At 35.0% G+C, this 20,002-nt stretch overlaps 3 protein-coding genes and 6 non-coding genes across 9 annotated transcripts; 4 read left to right on the forward strand and 5 right to left on the reverse strand.

Annotated features, from left to right (window-relative positions):
* The first annotated feature begins 89 nt into the window (after positions 1-89).
* On the forward strand, positions 90-2,946 carry LOC116108107. Its single transcript, XM_031394397.1, has 3 exons — positions 90-821; positions 2,288-2,355; positions 2,573-2,946. The coding sequence occupies exons 1-3, from the start codon at positions 249-251 to the stop codon at positions 2,580-2,582; spliced, it is 651 nt and encodes a 216-aa protein (XP_031250257.1). The 5' UTR covers positions 90-248; the 3' UTR covers positions 2,583-2,946.
* A 2,136-nt stretch (positions 2,947-5,082) lies between these two features.
* LOC116108094 lies at positions 5,083-5,415 on the forward strand. The gene has a single exon (XM_031394383.1). It carries the CDS (start codon positions 5,083-5,085, stop codon positions 5,413-5,415), a length of 333 nt encoding a protein of 110 aa, XP_031250243.1.
* Positions 5,416-8,929: 3,514 nt separating this feature from the next.
* Positions 8,930-10,009, reverse strand: LOC116108095. Its single transcript, XM_031394384.1, has 2 exons — positions 9,835-10,009; positions 8,930-9,592 (listed from the first exon to the last, which is right to left on the reverse strand). The coding sequence occupies exons 1-2, from the start codon at positions 10,007-10,009 to the stop codon at positions 8,949-8,951; spliced, it is 819 nt and encodes a 272-aa protein (XP_031250244.1). The 3' UTR covers positions 8,930-8,948.
* A 2,317-nt stretch (positions 10,010-12,326) lies between these two features.
* LOC116108119 lies at positions 12,327-12,443 on the reverse strand. Its single transcript, XR_004124596.1, has one exon. It is a non-coding gene; the product is annotated as a U5 spliceosomal RNA (small nuclear RNA).
* An 819-nt stretch (positions 12,444-13,262) lies between these two features.
* On the reverse strand, positions 13,263-13,413 carry LOC116108116. Its single transcript, XR_004124594.1, has one exon. It is a non-coding gene; the product is annotated as a U4 spliceosomal RNA (small nuclear RNA).
* A 1,043-nt stretch (positions 13,414-14,456) lies between these two features.
* On the reverse strand, positions 14,457-14,650 carry LOC116108115. The gene has a single exon (XR_004124593.1). It is a non-coding gene; the product is annotated as a U2 spliceosomal RNA (small nuclear RNA).
* A 909-nt stretch (positions 14,651-15,559) lies between these two features.
* Positions 15,560-15,676, reverse strand: LOC116108114. The gene has a single exon (XR_004124592.1). It is a non-coding gene; the product is annotated as a U5 spliceosomal RNA (small nuclear RNA).
* Positions 15,677-17,912: 2,236 nt separating this feature from the next.
* LOC116108117 lies at positions 17,913-18,063 on the forward strand. Its single transcript, XR_004124595.1, has one exon. It is a non-coding gene; the product is annotated as a U4 spliceosomal RNA (small nuclear RNA).
* A 1,504-nt stretch (positions 18,064-19,567) lies between these two features.
* On the forward strand, positions 19,568-19,763 carry LOC116108113. The gene has a single exon (XR_004124591.1). It is a non-coding gene; the product is annotated as a U2 spliceosomal RNA (small nuclear RNA).
* Positions 19,764-20,002: the final 239 nt, after the last annotated feature.

Consider the following 20,002-nt stretch of genomic DNA (forward strand, 5'->3'; position numbering starts at 1 on the left):
CAAGTGAGAAGTCCTGCTCTGAGCTGGGGCCTGAGAACCCAATCCCCAAAAATCCACTCATTTCTTCATTAATAACAACAAAATTTCTTGTAGCCAAAAAAATACACCAAATTGGCCACTTCTCATTATTTCCCCACGCAAAAACAAACCAAATAAAGAGCAAACAAACAAACCACACACCTTCCTCGTCCCCAACACACTTTCCCCCCACAATTTCCAAACCAAAATCTCAACCCAGTAACCACTTCATGGCTCCCTCCAAAACCAACCCACCACCACCGCCGGACCGCCACTTTTACACCCCTCTACCACCCCAACCACCCCAAGACCAAACCTTCGCCATTCTCCCATACTTTTACTCCCCCACTTCAAGGCGTAACTGGCGCATAATCGTCACCCTTTCACTGCTTCTCCTCGCTGCTCTTGTTTACATTTTTTGGCCGTCTGATCCTGCCGTCAAGATTGAAAGACTTCACTTAACACACATTCAAGTCCACACAAAACCCTGCATATGCCTCGACATATCCATGAATGTCACGTTGAAGGTTCAAAATGTTGATATTTATTCAATGGATTACAAGACCGTGGACGTTGCGGTTGGGTACAGAGGGAAGCGGCTGGGGCACGTGAAGTCGCACCATGGTCACGTGAGGGCTCTTGGGTCGTCCTATGTTGAAGCTGAGCTCGAGCTTGAGGGTGTGAAAGTTTTGTCTGATGTTGTGTTTTTGCTCGAGGACTTGGCCAGAGGAGTAGTGCCCATTGATACAGTTACTGAAGTTTCTGGTCAGCTGGGGATCTTCTTCTTTGGGTTTCCATTGAAGGTAAAGTTTTCTGAACTTTGGTATCACTTTTGTTATTTGCTTGTTATTCAAGGTTTGGATTTTGGTTGAACTGACTTTGAAGTTAAACTAAATTAGTTTAAGGTTGAAGATGTGGCTAGATGATTAGTCACTAATCTTATATAAGAGTATTAGATCATTTTGTTGGTGGCATAGTGTCAGGCAGCCTGCAGGATTGGGTGGCAATGGCAGTATAATTTCTAATTTAGTAAAAACTAGTAGTAGGTCCCCATGGTAACTTTGTTTCGGTCTAATGAAGGCCATGAATTGATTCAACTTAAAAAGACCCTCCTTTTTTTTTTCACTGTCAAATTGGTCGTGTGCGCTTCAGGTCTAGGCTTGGTCGCTGGTTCAAGTAGAATTAAGTAGAAATCAATCAATCATGTATTTTGAACTCAAACTTGCATAATTTGCTGTTAGGTTTCGCAAGTGTCCTTCGACATATCTATTAAGAGGACTCGATCCTCAAAATTGAATCACATACTCATTCGCTAGTGATGCAGAATGTGACACTAACATGAAGATGTAACCTTTCGGAAATCACAGGCCTTCATCTCATCCAATTTAACAACTGTAAGACTTTATGAATTTGGGGTATTGGGTGTTTCAATAATAGTGTTAGGCTCCCACACTGAGAGGGAAAAATGGTGGATATGTGGTTTATAAAGGCTTGGACACCCTCTCTTGTCAAGTCAGGTTTCCAAGAAAATTTCTACTTAGTTCCACAAAAGGACTACTGTCCAACCCAATATCAAAGGACCATTGCCCAGCGCAATTGTTATTAATTTGGGAGTAGGTTCCTATCAAATGGTATCAGACCCAAACCTCGTTCGAGTCCATGTTCTGGAAGATTTGCCTTGGGAAAGGGCAACTAGAGAGAGTAAGCCACCCAGAGTGGGCAAAGTGGACGTTGGGTTTCGCAGTCGAGCCCATGTTTTAGAAGGGGTGACCTGGGAGAGTAGGCCACCCAATGAAGTTGTCCAAAGTGGGCCAACGTGGGTGTTGGGTCTCGAAGCGTGAGAGAATGTTAGGATCCCATATTGAGAGGGAAAAATACTGGACATGTGGTTTATAAGGGCTTGGACACCCTCCCTTAGCAAACCGATTTTTTAAAGAGAGTTTTACCCAAGCTTATAAAAGGACCGTTGCCAACCCAATTCTTATCATAGGTCTATCACTCAACCCAATTCTTAACAAAGGCCAACTGTCCAACCCAATTCTTATTAACTCCCAATTCTTATTAATTTGGGAGTGAGTTCCTATCACAATCATGGTTTCTCCAACACATACATTCATTGTTAAGCTTTACACGATTCATGTTTAGAAGATTATTAAATTGAATAGCAATCATCCTTGTATTTCTCCCATATTTCAACTTATGAGAGTGTCATAAAATTAATATAATGTTCTGACATCCTTTCATATTGGAGTTTGATATTATTTAACAGACAAAAGTATCATGTGAGGTTCTGGTAAATACAACCAGTCAGACCATTGCCCGTCAAAACTGCTACAGGTACTCATCGGAAGCCATTAAAATTTTATTTCTTTATTTGTTAACAATACCAAAAAAAAAAAAAAAAAAAAAAAAACCCAGTTCTCTGTTTAAATCGTACGATGTTATCAATCCTTGAGCTTCTGCATTCTAGAAATCTAAGTGGATATAGAAATTTACTTTGTAATTGTACTAACACAATCCATGACGATTTATCATTATCTTTTACTGTGATCAGTGATGATTGAAAGCATTCATAAGGTGTAGCAGAGCTGAAAGATTCAGAATTTTCCCTGGCCTAGTTATGTGTACAAATTGAATCAGGTTTGGGAATGTTATATATGAAAATATGAGGCATGTGATGACATCCTAATAGCATATGCCTGTTTTGTGAAAGTGGTGAACATAAATTCAGTGTAATATATGTTCATGTAATCATCAGATTATCTCCCTGAATCAGGAACCATATCCTTGTTTACATACAAGAATTTTTAATTATATTTGTTCAGCCAAGAAAAAACAGACGTGATCTCTGTGGCTTAAGATATATTCTTCTGAATCATACCATTCGCCCATGACAATAAAAATGAGAAAGTATATGTAAAATCGATATTCAAATTCTTGAATATGTCACACCACTACCTTGAAATAGTAAATGAACTAGACCTGGTTGCTCGACTAACCCACTTGTATTCACTTCGATGATATTTGCACCTGAAAGACCCCGGATGGGTAGTGGTTGAACACACACACTTCTTTGTTACACCACCGCCAGCAGCCACCTTCGATGGCTGTTGCTGCTGCCTTGCCGCTACCCTGACCGACCCGAATTGCCGTCTTTGATCAGTGCCACTAGGCGAAGGAATATCACAACTTGGATGACACATTAGTCTTTAATTAGTTTCTCACCTCTTCTTACAGTACTAGTGTGATTGAGGTATGAATTTATTTATAAGGGGGTTCAATTCTTAAAGACGAAGAAAGGTAGTAACTAATTAGAAAAAGAAGTTTGGATTTATTCTCGCAAAAGGGTATGCTTTTTATTGGGTAGTGGGATGGTGAATATGTAACGCTGTGAGTGGAACCAAAAAGGTGATGAAGCTTATCTCCACAGAATGGTTCTCTCTCTTTTGCAATTGTGGGCACTGGGTAGAGGCATGGACTTTGTCAAGAGATAAACTGACAAAACCTTTTTCTTGGTATTTTCTGAGTTCTTTTTGTTCTTATGCTAAGAGGAATTCTCAACCTTCTAATATCAATTTAGTTCATAATATACTTCAATATTAAGTGGTACGAGAATTCCCACACAAATCAAATCTTGTTTCGAAGTGTCAAGTGTCAACTGTTAAGCCAATTTCTAAGATAGTAATGGGACACTGGGCCGTATGGCCCTTGAATTAGAATTATTGGCCCAATCTGTTCGTCTTTGGGCCCGTATTGAACTAAGCTAGCCTGGCTCGTATTTGTAATGTTGAATGGATTCACTTTCTTTGATAATTGAGAACAAAATAAAGAAAAGAGAGAGAGGTAAAAAAGGACTACTTAATGCAAGTTTACAATTTGAGGTTTTTGTATATATATATATATCCTATTTGTTTTATTAAAAAACTAAGAAGATAAAGAAGGATTTGTGAAGATACATTTGTTAATCTTAGTCGATGGAATCTTAACTTACAATTAGTATATTATATTATATTATACATATGTCTATCATTGATAAATAAAATAATATATTTACAAACTTCTTGTACATTCATATATAAATTCATTCAGACAAATGGATGTGTTATAAAATTATTGGATGACTTAATATTAAAGATAATATGTCAAAGCATACAAGAATACTATCTAAGGAATAGTTTGTATACACAATATTACTCTAATAAATATATAATTATTATATTTAATGTATATTTCTATCATATGAAAATACAAATCCATCTTATTTTACAACAAATTAACATTGGCTTACACACTTCTCATAATGTTTTCATCTTTAATTTTAAAGTGAATTTATGATAATATACATATATGGTGTAATACATTCATTTTATATAAGAGTTTCTATTTCAAATATAGTTAAAACAACAAACCCATCTAACTTCATTAAGCCAATTAAATTGCAGTCACCTCTTGCTTGTGGTCCGATGACAAGCCTTTTAGCCATTGAGGTTAACTATACCAGGAGGTCTTGTGCTCGAGTCGCAAGAGAGATATCTACCACATTTATGCAATTATCTTGATCTATTGGATTTGTAAGGTGTTTCGTAACCTTGAGGATTAGACGTGTTCCAATATCGGTCTCAATACCTCAGTTACTTTAAAAAACCAAAAAAATTAAATGGCAGTCAACAGTCCTAATTACTAAGACATTTAAATTAAAATTTACTCTGCATTCAATCCAACTTCAAACCACTACAGAATGATCTTCACATGGGGTGCATTAAAAATAAATCTACCTTCACATGTCACATAATTTCAGGATTGATTTCTGGCTGTACCCTGAAATTTTATTAGCTACGAGTAAAGTTTACCCTTCATAGATTATAATAAATATTATTATTACTAATCAGAATCCCCCAGTTGGATTACCTTTTAATTAATAATTTATTGTACTCTATAACTTGACTTTGAAAACATTTGTTTATAAATAGCATAGTGCATGCACCACAGCAACACTCTTTTACTTCACAAAACAAATTCTGAAAGCATCCGCAACAGTTGTTTGTTGCCATTTCTGATCTCGCCATGGACATCAACACTTGGTGCTGCTCAAGCTACTTGAAAAGAGGCTACGATCGCATTAATATTTCGCTTAACGGATTGGTTTCCGGATCAGGAACACCGAGATGGAGAGTCCTGTGGAGGAAGATAATGAGAGAAAAGAAGGGAATTTTCGACTGTTCTTCGAGTAGTTGTACTCGTGTGCATGAGCCTTATGATCCTTTAACTTATTCGCAAAACTTTGATGATCAGGGGTTCATGTGGGAGGATCCTGATAACGTCTCTCGATCTTTTTCTGCTCGGTTTGCAGTTCCTTCAAGAGTTTTTGAGAAGAGTAGTGGATTTGAGCTGGTTTGATCAAAAAAGATGTGAGAATTAAGGAAACTAAACTGTATGTAATTTTGGTTAATTTTTAGCTTTAATGTTTGTTCAATTAGCCCTTTACAATTATTTTATGATATGAAGAGTTTTACCTAATCATGTTTATCATCTTCTTCTTCTCCTCACAACTAGAAACATCAACTACGGCGACGCAGGGCTGGCGCCGGCATAGCCAATTTCTGCGTCGCCAGCTTTCTACTCAAACGCAATAATGAACGTCGGAAAATCGTCGAGGCATCATGGTCAGAAACATGATGCCCCAACGCCACGGACAACATTAGTGCACTGCGAAAATGCATCGGCGCGGGAAAGCGCCGGCAATCGAGGCCTCCCCAGTTGGGGGCCTTCCTTTCTCTTAGATCATAAGTGAAAAAGCTTTTAGCTGTTACTTTTTGGATTGTCTTACATGAACTTTTCACTCTTGGTGTTGAAAAAATCTATTAAAAACAAAAGGGAATCTGCAGTATTTGTTTTTAGTTTAAGATGTTCTCTGAATTTAATGATGATGATGAGCCATTTTTTTTTTTTTTTTAATGCAAATGGGAAGATTTGATTTATTTATTTTAATTTTGCTGCATTTTTCATGCTAATGAGAGAATTATTAAAATCTTATTGATAACTTACTGGACCAGACAGTTCTTCAGTGGGGGCTGCAACCAGCTGTTTTATCTAGAAAAATGACATGAAAGCATGTGCTTAACAATGTAAACATTCTAAACCAACTTCAAACTAAACATAAACAAAACCTTGATTTCGTTTTAAGGGTTCTGTTAACACGTGATTTGATTTCATTTTAAGATAAGAACACGATTAAAAGTATCTTTAATTACAGTAAGATTCCTGCCCTCTTGACACCATTCCTATCTCTGCATTGGATTCTTTTATTAGTAGGGACACAGGATTTGACTATTCATATTTCTAACCCTATCTTCAAAGGTCCCATCTGTCTCTATTGTATAAATATTGTATATAAATTTCTAATGGTCAGAAAAGTATTAGAGGGCTCACATTCAGATCGCAGCCATGAATCAGTCCACTTAAGGGAGCATGCAGTTGAAGGTCGGCCCTACAATTCTACTTTTCTTTATTAGAAAGTCAAAATCTGAGCTAATAAAATACTTCTTTATTTCTTCAGTTGCAAGTCTCATTAAAATGTGGACTTTCTATGGTGGGAAAATAATGATAGAAAAGTATAGACAGGGAGAGTTTTTGGGATCTAACCAAAAGCCACAACCAGTGAATTCAATGTTCTGTTCAATGGTCCACTACTGTGTGCTTGATTACAAGTCAGAGTTTGAGTCCATTCCAGCCACTGATGTTAATGGCCAATAGTATATAACTGTCCTCGATAATTTCAACTTCATATACAGTAAATGTCGGTAATGATTAATTATTTCTTTTCCAAGAGCTGGAGGCATGTAAAATTGAGCTATTAGATTATAGAAAATTGCCCCAGACACTGAAAAATATGTTGCTCAACGCCATGGTGGCGTTGGCGCATTGCAACTGCACCAGCGCCACGTTCCGGCGTCGGGCTTGGCATAAGTGCATGTAGTTTTTCCTGTAGTGTCCTATCCTATGTAAAATAGGCCATTAGGCGAATTATAAACTTAAACATTAAAAAATAGAGGACTATTAAAACATTATTTCAAGTTTGGAATAAATTAAATAGCTATAAAGTTTTAAATATAATATCGATTTAAATGTATCGCTTAAAAAAGAAACTTATAGATAAACTTATATCGTTTAAGCGATTTAAATATAACGTATCACTTAAGGGAAAAAGTTATGGATAAACCTACATCGCTTAAGAAATAAGTTTATATTACTTAATCGATCATGAAAATATGGTCATTTAATAAAGAGTTTGTTTTTACTATATTTCCCCTAAAAATTCCGTAAGATTAGTTCATATTTATCAATGTGTTAGGGGAATTCTTGTATCATTATCCTAAAGAAAAAGTAAAATATACATGTAAAATATGTTTCATTAAGAAACTTATGAAACTTGCGTTGACATACTCTTAAAACAAATTAAAGTTGGATTACAACTAAGGAACCCCAAAAATAAAGGTTAGATGATCGATCTTTACTACAATCATGAAGCTTACCAAACTCCTATTTTGTTTGTTCTCAAGCCAGAGATACCCCAAAGACAACATTTAAATCAGTTGATGCAATTTCAATTTCAACTTCCATTAAAAAGAAAACAAAAAACATTTTCATAATCCATTGTAGAACCCACATAGCAAACGTATTGGATATGCGATTCTGCTTCTGGAGGTTCTATCATTGTACCAAGTCCTCAGTATTGATGGCCTCAACTACATACTTTATTATTAGCTTTGTGCTTCATAATATACAGAGGCCAATGTCACCTACTGAAACTGACAATTAAGTGCAATCATTGCCAGACTCAAAACAAAGGAACCCATGTACACAACAGTTTTTTGAATTTCATGGCAAATAATTTCTTCTTCTGGTACTGCTGATAGACAATTTCTGCATAATTCATTTTTCATTAAATTTTTCTTACCCTTTCTAGCAGTTGCCACATTAAGGGATGACATAATTGACCCACGTAAAGTCCTTTTTTACCAATCTTATTAAATATATATGGGGTCCAATATTCCGTCATCGGTCCCCTAATATATTAAATGAAATCCAAGACCAGAGTGACAGGGTAAGTTCTTACCACATTACCCCACTCAAGTAAGCCATTCTTCATTCCCAACTACTGCACTTATTATGAAGGCAAAAGCTAATGTAAGTTCAATACAACATATATAGTCCAGAATCAACTAAGTATTTTCTTTGGACTTAACGCATGCGTCTTTCATCTTCAAGTATTTGTTTTCGGCTTTCAAGCAAGCAACCTTCAACCAAAATGCGTCTGCTTAATTGAGAGAACTCAAATCTCTCTAGATCTTCTTTGCTAACAATATAAAGTGTGACAACATCCTACTTGAAAATTATGGTCAATCAAGATATAAAGAAGTTTCAATCAATGCCATGATCAGTTACTAATGCATTTCCAAGGAGTCAATCATGTCAAGAAATATAGGTTAGGAGAATAAAGCAGTTGAGATATACAAGTATAACCTGCACATTAAATTTTCCAACTACTGCGGCTGTATTGAAGGACTTAATTTTCTCTGGATTTTGCTGCAATGACAGCAACATATATATTAATTTAACTTCATGGTTTCAGTAAATCCAACAATATCACTTATTAAACACTCACCTAAAATTCTGCCAAAAATAAAATCTATTCGTGCTAATTAATCATTAAAATCATTCATACCAAGAAGTTATCAAATCAAACACAAAGGACTTGTGCATCTATCAAGCATCAAACTGATTACCATTTCATTTAAATTATATTATTTCGAGATTAGAAAAAAGAAAGTCATTTTATTTTCTATTTTTATGCAGAAATTAAGTGGAGGCAATGACAAATCCAAAAATTGGAAATGAGTGAATAGAATTGAACAACATTATAACAGAAGCTACACTAAAGAGAGGCCACAAACAACAACCACAACATAAATACTGAAATCAATGAAAACTGCCCAGATACTCTGGTACACCACCAAGCCTTTCTCCATAATTTGAATTGCTTGTATCAAGTTATGCTTTTCTTCCTGAGGTATCACTTTTTCTTTCTCAGCTTCTTCCGAATGCGTTCGCTCCTCGAGATACAATTGTGCAAGCACAATTGTCACATCGGTTAGCAAGAGAATGTAAAGAGGCCTTGAGGCCACAATCCCTTCTGATCTCACTATATTCATTCCAAAATATGGATAATCAATGTATGACAGAACTACCAAAAGGGCTATGATGAGAGCACAAAAGCTTCGAGTATTTTGCGAAGCGATTATGCAGGAATTCACTTGTTTGCAAGAGAAAAGATTAAGTTGATTAATCCTGCTTGGTTTTGGGACAGGCTGTGTGTCATTTAATGGTGTTTCAGCTATCAATGTCGCCGGCCATGGCTCTGATTTGGTCATGTCTTCTACAGCAGAAGCTTCTTTACTAGTGTCATGTTGGTGTTCAATTTGGTTTACAATTTCATCATATCTATTTTCCCCTGAAACCTTCACACCTGTGTCACGTTTCAGCAATGTGAAGCCAGAGGCATCAAGTGAACCGGCTGCAGCATCAATTAGAGCAACAATACTGTGATAAAGATGTATAAATTTCCATATACTGCAACAATTGATATAAATTCCCATATAAATTAAGAAATTTTGATCCAATTTAGGATCAGTTATCGTGTAAATAGCAGAGCAAACAAAATCAACAAAATTTATTGAATCAAAATACTAATAATCATGCATTAAAGTTGACGTTAAATAAGCAAACTGATAAAGAGAGAATACAAATTTTAGGTACCATCTTTTAGTGGGTTGGGATGATGATCTGAAGAGAGTGTTAGTGGGGATGACTGATTGGGCGGATCATGATCAGAAGGAAGGCTAGGGCTTTTGCCAGTGATGAGGGCCAGACGATCGGACCCTCTTGCCATGATTTTCCTTCTTCGTTCTTCTCTACTGTTGCTTGTTGCCATGATCTCTATCACACATGCAAAACGAATTGTTAACCTTGTAGTTTATAAAAATAAATTTAGCTATTTCTTAAGTCCAGTCAAGAGAGTGCAACCCCTCCAAAAATAGAGGTATGCCGCGCATGGTATTCTTTATTGTAAAAGGCGAAAGAATAGTTAGATTTATAATTCCATAGCCAAGATTGACTTGCTATATAATATGATATATTCTTCCTTTCATATATTCGTAGAATTCAAATTCCTTTTATGGTTCATGAACTAATTAATGTAAGAAATCATTTCTAGTTATGATTCATGGACTAATGTAATCCTTAATACTAAGAATGTCCCTATACTGATAAAAATTGACATGGTTGAAGCAATCAATAGTTTAACCTTCAACAAATCTGAATGAATAAATTGACATGATTTGAAGAAATTGTTGAGTACATATAATTTAAGTGATCTTTTTTCTATCTTTCCTTTACGAATTATAAAGTTTCAACTTGATTGGTGTTTCCTAGTGAGCACTGAGAATGCTTAAGTTTGTTTTTGAACCATTATGTTATCTATGTGGAAGTGAAGCTTAGTTCTAAAGAGTGAGGACAGTTTGGGATTAATGTAATTTTTATTTTAATCTCTTTATTGTAGAAATAATCATCTTTAAATATAAGTTTTAGACTGTTTAGTAAATTTTATTTTCAAAATACCACATAGAATTACCTATCTGCGAAGATATGAATTTTGGGATTGATAGCATTACTCTATTTTATAGAAGTGTACGGAATTATCCTCTATAACATAATTTCTAGTTTATTTGTAATCCAAGTCACTGCAGTTTCTTTCTCTCAACTTATTGTTTCCCAATAATCAATTTTCAAAGTAAAATTTCTTCTTTAATTTTTGTATTAACTTAATTAGATAATTTTGTAAATTTGTTCGTCTTCTTCAAGCACATAATGTGCATGTACTGCATATGGTACAAAATTAAAAGTCCAATTGCCAGAATTCTAGGTATTAAGCATGAGTGTTCAATTTGATTTAGGCCTAACTTTGTAGGCCCGTTAAATTCCAATCATGTGGGCCTTATAAATAAAGTGTTCATACCTTCTTTTCTTTTTTAGCATATTATATAATTCCAATTTTAAATAAGTAATTAATGTTTCAATTCAACAATCATCTTCTATCTGTTCAATCTAATTTTTAAATTAAAAATTAAACAAAGTGAAGAAGTTTACACACCGTATATGAGATTTTTTGATATATAAAGCAGTCTTACAAATTTACTCTTGCATATATGAGAAGTTTTCCAATTCTCTGTTTAAGAAAACAAATGTAGGGATATTTCTCGGCCAATAGAAATATGCCAAAGATTTGTTGAAGAAATTCGAAATGCTTGAATGCAAACCAATCTCGACACCGATGGAATTGAATGCCAAGATGTGTGTCCATAGGGGCAAAGACTTGGAAGATGCAATGATGTATCGATAGTTGGTAGGTAGTTTGATTTACTTAACCTTGACTCGACCTAACATTTCTTATGCAGTTGGTGTGATGAATCAGTACATGCAAAATCCAAAGAAGGCTCATTTCAAAGCAGTTTGACAAATATTGAGATATGTAAAGAGTACAATTGGTTATGGTCCTTTATATAAGAAAGACGAAGACTGCAAACTAGTTGTTTATTGTGACACTAACTATGCAAGAGATCATGACACCATAAGATCAACTATCGGGTACATGTTTAAGCTTGGTTCTGGAACGATTTCTTAGTGCAGCAAGAGACAACCAACAGTATCATTGTTAACGACGGAAGCAGAGTACCGAGCAGCAGCTAAGGCAGCTCAAGAGAGTACATGGCTTATACAATTAATGAATGATCTCAATCAACCAATAGACTATGCAGTTCCTTTGTTCTGTGATAACCAGTCGACAATATGCTTGGTAGAGAATCTAGTTTTTCATTCAAGAACTAAACACGTGGAAGTGCACTATCACTTTATGAGAGAAAAGGTTTTGTAAGAACAGATTGAAATGAGGCAAATCAAAACGGATGATCAAGTTGGAGACTTGTTCACAAAAGGTTTGAGTACTGGAAGTTCAAAAACTTTTGTTATCAACTTGGCATAGTGCAAAGAGTGAAAGCTGTTGTTGAGGGGGGAGTCTTAAAGATCAACCCTAGCCCATTACAAAGTCCAAATTATCAGCCCAAGGAAAACGAAAGTCTGGTCAACTTTACCTTAACCCAAGACAACGAAAACTTTTCTAAAATGTGGAAAGAAGATTTTTTGGAGAAGACTGTAGTAGTTGTCGGGAAACTCAACTAGATTTGTTTGGGGGAATTACTCAAAGAGTGCAACCCCTCCAAAAATAAAGGTATGCCGCAAGAAGTGGCCAGCACACGGTATTCTTTAGTAAAAGGCGAAAGAATAGTTCGCTTTGTGCTCACCACACGGCTCCATACTTATAATCAGGCAGTTGACGCATTTTATAAAAGAAAGTTCAGGTTCAGAGTTGTATCTTCTAGGCCATGTGGGATTTTAAAGTTTAATAATATCTTCAAAGTTTCATGTATGATCCATTTCAAGGTTTTAGAAAAATCCTAGCTGCTCATGAAATCACTATCGCAATTCTTTACTCTTTAGTACTCTCTACCTGATATTGCTAGATCCAATTCCCTGGTATTGTTTCATTACATTTTCAACGGCCAAATAATTAACTAAATTCTAGACACATGCACCAAGCAAAAGAAGACTTAATATTGTCTTATAATAACAGAATAAATTTTCAGTAAGAACTGATATTCTTGTAGCACATAAATTTAAACATGAATTACAAATATGTGGAATGGAAATGATAGATTTTTTTGCGAAACTTATTTAGAAATACTCTATTTTTCATTTATTTTTATTGCATATAGAATTTCATTGATAAAATTGAGACCTTCCAATAGTTTTTCACTCTATCTCGTAACCATGTCAAGGTCCTTACATTAAGATAACTGATAGTGGCTGGTCTTTAAATTAAAGATAATTAATATAGGCTTGATCCTTACATTAATAGTGGCTTTTATATGGAATCAACTGGCAAGGTTTATGGTTTTTCTAATTTTTTTCCTGCCGGAATCCCATACATAAAACTTTTTACCTCAGTAACGTTTATACAGGTCAATGCTGTTATCTGTAGCCTTAAACTAAGAATTATGCAGAGGTCTTTTCTTCTGCAAAGTTTATATTGGTCAATGCTGGTATCTGTGTGCTTAAACTAGGAATTGTAGGGCTTTACCCCGGAGGGAGCCCTTCCAGAAATTCTCAAAGGCCAAGGCTGAACCTTGGCCTAAGAGGGGATTTGGAAATAGTTTTCAACCAGCAATAGACGCGCCTCGGTTAGAACCTCACTAGCTGCGTCATTGCCCCAAGCGCAAAGATGCCTTTTCAATAAGATTTAGTTGTAGTTTTACAATGGACTCAGAAGGTTCAACTGCCTCTCATCACCGATGTGGGAGGAAAAAAAAGCATTGGTTGTTAAGTTCTGGTTCCAAACAACTAATAAAATTTTCTATTGAAATATCAACATGCGCAAATTTGTATGGCAGATATATAAGGTTTATCAGACTTACATGGAATAAACACAACCAATTTCGCAGAAGTAAAGGGTTCTCTTGATAGTGGAAGTCTCTAAAGAGGTTTCAGAGTTGCAAGTCTTTAAGCAATCTTTAGTGCACGCTTCAACATTTAGGCTACCATGAGACAAACATCTATTGGGACACTCTTTGGCACATATTTCATTGAAAGAGGCGGTAGACTGGCTTAAAAAAATCCCCAACACCAAAGAAGCCATCAAAATCAATTGAAATGATTTTTTCTCCATTTTCTTTTCTGATATATGCAAGAGAAGATATGTCAAGCTAAGACGAAAGCAGCTGAATCCCTGAAAAGGTTTGTATAGTAATTTTTGGTACCTAAACTGCAATTTGCCATAAATAGACATGGAATTAAGTGGATTACTTAGAGATCTGATATTCCTTAAAGAATGATAGATATGTAGATGTTAATGCTAGGATTAATTTTTTTCTTTCTTTCCAACCATTGAAAATGGCTACCCTATATATCACTTCAACCTTAATAAAGTCAACTTATATAGATAATTCTGAACAAAATCTAATACACCTCTTTCCTCGTTCTTTTTAGCAATATTATACAGACAAATGAAATTATGCACATAAACTCTGGTACACAAACTTCAGCTATCAGTTCATATCCACTCTTCCATTAATTTTACAACACATTCTGCTCGTAAATATTAAAAGAGCTTTCCAAAATGACAATTTTCATCATCTTTAAACTTTTTCCCCCTACATGATACCACCTGTAAGGTGGTTTAGACTTTTGAGAACAATTAAGAACAAAAAGGTCGATGAAAATAAATAGATTTTTGAACATTAGAAAAAGGATAATTAAACTAGATTTGGTAGGGGTGTGCCAGGCCCTTGCAGTAGTGCAACGCATGGGCGACACTCAGGGTTCCAGTAGCAAGCTACTGCGGTGAACCCTCCCCAGAAAAAATTAATTTAATATCATGTGAGACGATGTCCCACGTATCAGATATTAAACTGATAAGAACAGATACTACACTTGATCTTAGCCAAAAGGCCGAGAAAGGTATGCTTTTCTCTATCTCTCTATTATTGTTTTATACCTCTACTCTGCATTGTTACTTCTGTTGTTTTATCAATGTGGGAGAAAATAGACCAAACATTGATGCCTTATTCAAATTCATGCATTAATTTTTCGATTTAATTATTCTGCTAGTTTAGCAATTATAAAAGCTCTTTTTCAGTAATTACAGCCTGAAGAATTAGAAAGTAGTTACTGATTTTCTGGATTTATTATTACAATTGTATTGCTTTCAGTAGACTGACTTTGACTATGTATGTTGATTTTTATCATCTGAATTTCTATAAGGAAAGCTGTGCTTAACTGGACTTGTGATTTCTAGCCAAATCAATCAACATGAATTGCTATAATGGTGTTTTTGATTTATTATTTAGAAATTAGAAAAGGTTGTTTCGCAGTAAAATTATGTCCTGAAGTAGAAGTAGTCAATGATTTTCTGGACTTATTATTACAGTTATATGGCTATCAGTATACTGAATTGTGACTACGTAAGTTGATTTCTATCATCTTAAAGAAATGGAGTTGTGATTTCTTGCCAATCAATTAGATGTATGTACCCATCAAATGAGATAATAAACATTGGCATCGTTAAAGCATTAAACAAGTGAACCTTCAATAAATCTGAAACAGAGTAGTATGTGTGTAGTTCCATCACGAGTAAAATAAAAGAAAATCGAAGTTTTTGTTATCATGAGTCAAAGTCATTATGGTTCCACGCTCATCATAAGTTATGTTAGCATTTGGGAACTCAATTATTATTCGTTAGCTGTAAGCAGAGTCTTCATAAATTCAAAGCAATTTTCCTCTCAAGAGAACTCAATTCTCAAAAATGACAACTTACAGAAAAACAAAAAGCCATTTTGAGCACAAGAAATCTCAACTATATTTGTTTGGGGGAATTACTCAAAGAGTGCAACCCCTCCAAAAATAGAGGTATGCCGCTAAAAGTGGCGAGCACACCGTATTCTTTAGTAAAAGGCGAAAGAATAGTTCGCTTTGTGCTCAACACACGGCTCCATACTTTTCGAGATCACTTACTTCGGTTAATATATTTACGTTGAGATTGAAGGTTTTGTCTTTTCTAGTCCATGTGGGACTACGTGAAATCTTTCTCTTTCATTTAGTAAGGGCATGACATAACTCCCTTCTATTCTACCTGGGTTAATGAATCAGATTCTCTTTAATATTCATTCACTTCTATGACCTTAAGGAGGAGCAAACACAATGCCCATGAATATTTTTTATGACCTTAAGAAGACAGAAAACTCATTGTATTAAACCTTGCTTTCTGGTCTGCATTGCCTCTTCCCTCTTGTTGCCAATGTGGGAAACTCTTTGCCTCGAGCCGCATTTGGAGTTGCGAAGTTTGAATCAACAGCATGATTTGGTTGATTAAACCTTGAATTATGGTAAAGCATGAAAATTCAAGTGAAAACTTTGAAAACAATTTTGCAGCCTTTAGTATATCTATGAAATACAAGTTTGAAAATAAAAGCAGAAAATTGGGGTATCTTTAATGTCAAAAACAATGTAGAGGATCCAATTTACATATTTATAAGAAACATGATCTTCGAGAACACAAAAAAAGTTCTTCTACTACTTCAAAATGCTATGATACATGTAGTTGTATATAACTCAGCTCACCAAATGTGTTGGCTTTTGCAGTTTTCATTGCTACGCAAAAGTTATGAAATCAAATACAACTTGTATCATGCAAATCAAAACGGATGATCAAGTTGGAAAGTTCAAAAACTTTTGTTGTCAACTTGGCATAGTGCAAAGAGTGAAAGCTGGTGTTGAGGAGGGAGTCTTAAAGATCAACCCTAGCTCATTACAAAGTCCAAATTATCAGCCCAAGGAAAACGAAAATTTGGTCAACTTTACCTTAACCCAAGACAACGAAAACTTTTCTAAAATGTGGAAAGAAGATTTTTTGGAGAAGACTGCAGGAGCTGTCAGGACTAGTAAAAATATGTGACAGTAATTATTTCTCTATTTTAATATTTTGTGGTGGTTGATTGTATTTTGAGAACTGTAAATACCTTCCCTTTCATTTTGGGTGAGGCTTTTGAGTGCTGTAAAAATGTTTTGAATATACCTGTTTGTAAAGTAAAAGAAAATCAGAGTTTTGTTACCATGAGTCAAAGTCATAGATAGTTCCACGCTCATCATTTAAAACATTTATATTGGTCAGCTTCCTCTACGTAAAAGGATTAGCAATGATTTCTCTCTGGGAAAATGATACATCCACAATCCCTTCTCAAAAACTTTCTTTTACAATCCTGATGTGATAACTTGTAATTGGTCAACTTGTAGTAGATCCCACTTGATAAATTGTAGTTGACCAATTGCAAGCTGCCACGTTATGGTTGTGAGAAAAAGTTGTGGATATAGTATTACTCTTCTCTCCGATGTTGAGAAACACCCTTTACTCATTTTAGCATCAGAGGCTTCTCATTGGATGAATTTCTAGCAGTCTCAACCAAGCTATTCGTTTCGCAGCCAGGGACCCGGTGTAATCAGCTTTCACTTTAATTGTAACGCTTGAACCAAACATTTGGTGCTAATTAATTTAGGCCAACCAAAGTATGAAAGTAACATGAAGCCCACTGAAAAGGCTCATTGTTTGATATCAAAGCAATGGGAGCCAGGGAAGGAAGAAGCATACCTTTCTTCATAGAAAAGCTCACTGTCTTTGTTCTGCATCAACAACCACAGCTTGAATAGATTGAAGAATTTTTGTAAGCTTTTTACTGCTTTGTCTACGCTCTGAATTAGTTTCACATGTTGCAGTATCTCTTTCAAAAAGGATTGACATCAGTCATATTTTGAGACGACTATAGGGTTTCTGTAATTGATTTTAATTGGCTAGAGTATAAGGTGAAAGTTAATTTACAATGAATTTGTGATGTTAACTTTTACAACTTGTTATTATCTTGTTGTAATTAATGTTTTCCTTATATATTGCTGGCTACTGTGAAACTTCCTCCCCCAGGGGACAATATAGTACCGATAATAGTTGTAGAAAATCCATATAAAGAAATAAATGGATCTAAATCATACAATAAATCTGATTTTCAGTTTACATATAGAGAGAAAGGCCCAAATTACTGTAACAATGGATACACATTCACCTGAAACAAAAAACTAAAATAATCTCGACTTGTAGTGTGTATCCCACATTGAAGAGGAAAAAAAAAGAAACTGTTCTGGATGGATAATATTAGGAGAGCCAAATCTCATTGAAAAGTATCTTTGCGCTTGGGGCAATGACGCAGCTAGTGAGGTACTAACCGAGGCGCGTCTATTGCTGGTTGAAAACTATTTCCAAACCCCCTCTTAGGCCAAGGTTCAGCCTTGGCCTTCGAGAATTTCCGGAAGGGCTCCCTCCAGGGTAAAGCCCTATAATTCCTAGTTTTAAGCTTTTGTAGTTTAGTGATATGTGGAATTAGGGTGAGTGATTCTGGGTACTCCATCAGATTAACTAGGGGTGAGTAGTTTTGGAAACTGGAACTAGAACTTGCAATTCCTAGGAAAAGGATATTATCCTCTCATTTTCCAAACCAAACAATTAAAAAGTATTTCTAAATTTTTATTTACGAAGTTCAATTTTTCTGTCTTGAATATTAACTTAAGAGTACTTAAATAAGATACTCCTTGGATAAATATCAATAGATATTTCAATCCATCATCTTATTTTCAAATAGAAAAAAGAATTAAGCATTATATTAGTTCATGAATCATAAAAGGAATTTGAGTTCAATAAATATATGAAAGAAAGAATACATCATATACAGATATGGCAAATCAACTTGGCTATGGAAAGTGAATCTGTTTTAGTATGTTATCTGCTCATATTTATGTATTAACTACCCATTGAGATTTGATGCCATAATTAACATTTCCCAATCTAGTACATAAATCACAAAATCAATGTTTTTATACCATAATTTACGATCCAATTATTAATGTTTCAATTGGAATTATAGACAGAAAGCTAATGAAAAGTCCTATATAAATCAGTCTCACAAATTTGCTATGCGGTAAAATATTTAAAGACTAAAGACATCGATTAAAATGGAGACAATTCAAGTCAAGTCTCTTTTAATCCTTTGTTTAGTGTTGGGTGTTCTTGCTGGGCAATCTGTAGCCAATTTCACGAAATGCTACCATTTTTGCTTAATTGGTTGTATGTTTTCAATTATAACTGGTCCTACTGATTGTGCTGGATCCTGCAAAAAGGAATGTCTGCGTGAAAGCGGCGGTGGCGCCTTTTTAAACAGCAACGACTTTTGCAACGTTGGTTGTGTCTCCTCCATGTGTTCCAGTCTTATGACCAAAGAAAACCTTCCTAAACCCGGAGGTAAAAAGTTAAACTCAGAATATTTTCACGGTTTATTTGTTTATAGAACTAATTTAGTTTTATTTTGTTTTGTTTTGTTATTGTCAGAGAAAGAGAAAGTGGAGAAGTGTTTGGATTCATGTACAACAAGCCATTGCGGCAAGAATTGATCGCGTTATGTATACGTTCTGCGTAGTTGATGGGTTATGTTGATGAATAAAGTTTGGTAATAAAATCTTTTATGTCCTTTTTTTTTTTTTTTTTTTGATTCAACAGGATAACTTCCATGTTTAAGAGCGTAAGCTATCAGAATTAAAGTGGTAATATAATAATATAAGACAATATTGATTTTAGACTCTATTTAATTATTTGGCCGTTGAAAATGTAATGAAACAAGAAGAAGAATTTGGATTACAGGATCAAGCTATAGAGGTACTACTTCTTGTTTATAAAGGAGTTATGATCCTACCAAAGTCAGGCTTGGTTTCTCCCACATTGATGAAACAAGAGAAGAGACAACGCAGAGTGGAGCTATAAAAGAACAATTGAGCCACATAACAAAGCATACCTTTCTCGGCCTTTTGGCTAAGATCAAGTGTAGTATCTGTTCTTATCAGTTTAATATCTGATACGTGGGACATTGTTCCACATGATATTAAATTTATTTTTTTAGGGGGAGGATCCACTACAGTAGCTTGCTATTGGGTTCCTCAATCGTCGCCCATGCGTTGTACTGCTGCAAGGGCCTGGCGCACCCCTACCAAATATAGTGAAATGTCTTCTAAAATAAACTTGTTGATGTAAAAATACACTAATTAGAGTGATCTGATAAACCTTGTTAGGACTAGAACTAAATAAATTCAGTGAAGTAAATGGCAAAGAGGTTTTTAAAGTGGTTTGGTGAGTTAAACTCTTAAGCCTTTGTCCATTGTTTGTGTATTTGTTGTGAGAGCTTACAATGACAATCCTAGAATAAGTTTCTTATCCTTTCTCATCATT

The sequence above is a fragment of the Pistacia vera genome, unplaced genomic scaffold (assembly GCF_008641045.1).
Source record: "Pistacia vera cultivar Batoury unplaced genomic scaffold, PisVer_v2 Contig553, whole genome shotgun sequence".
Classification (NCBI taxonomy): domain Eukaryota; kingdom Viridiplantae; phylum Streptophyta; class Magnoliopsida; order Sapindales; family Anacardiaceae; genus Pistacia; species Pistacia vera.

What these genes read in the sequence shown, in the direction of transcription:
- LOC116108107 (XM_031394397.1), top strand. Translation starts at nt 249, where the DNA reads ATGGCTCCCTCCAAAACCAACCCACCACCACCGCCGGACCGCCACTTT. An exon ending in TCTTTGGGTTTCCATTGAAG is followed by an intron (nt 822 to 2,287) that starts GTAAAGTTTTCT and finishes ATTATTTAACAG; the next exon opens with ACAAAAGTATCATGTGAGGT.
- LOC116108094 (XM_031394383.1), top strand. Translation starts at nt 5,083, where the DNA reads ATGGACATCAACACTTGGTGCTGCTCAAGCTACTTGAAAAGAGGCTAC.
- LOC116108095 (XM_031394384.1), bottom strand. Translation starts at nt 10,009, where the DNA reads ATGGCAACAAGCAACAGTAGAGAAGAACGAAGAAGGAAAATCATGGCA. An exon ending in TCCCAACCCACTAAAAGATG is followed by an intron (nt 9,593 to 9,834) that starts GTACCTAAAATT and finishes TTGATGCTGCAG; the next exon opens with CCGGTTCACTTGATGCCTCT.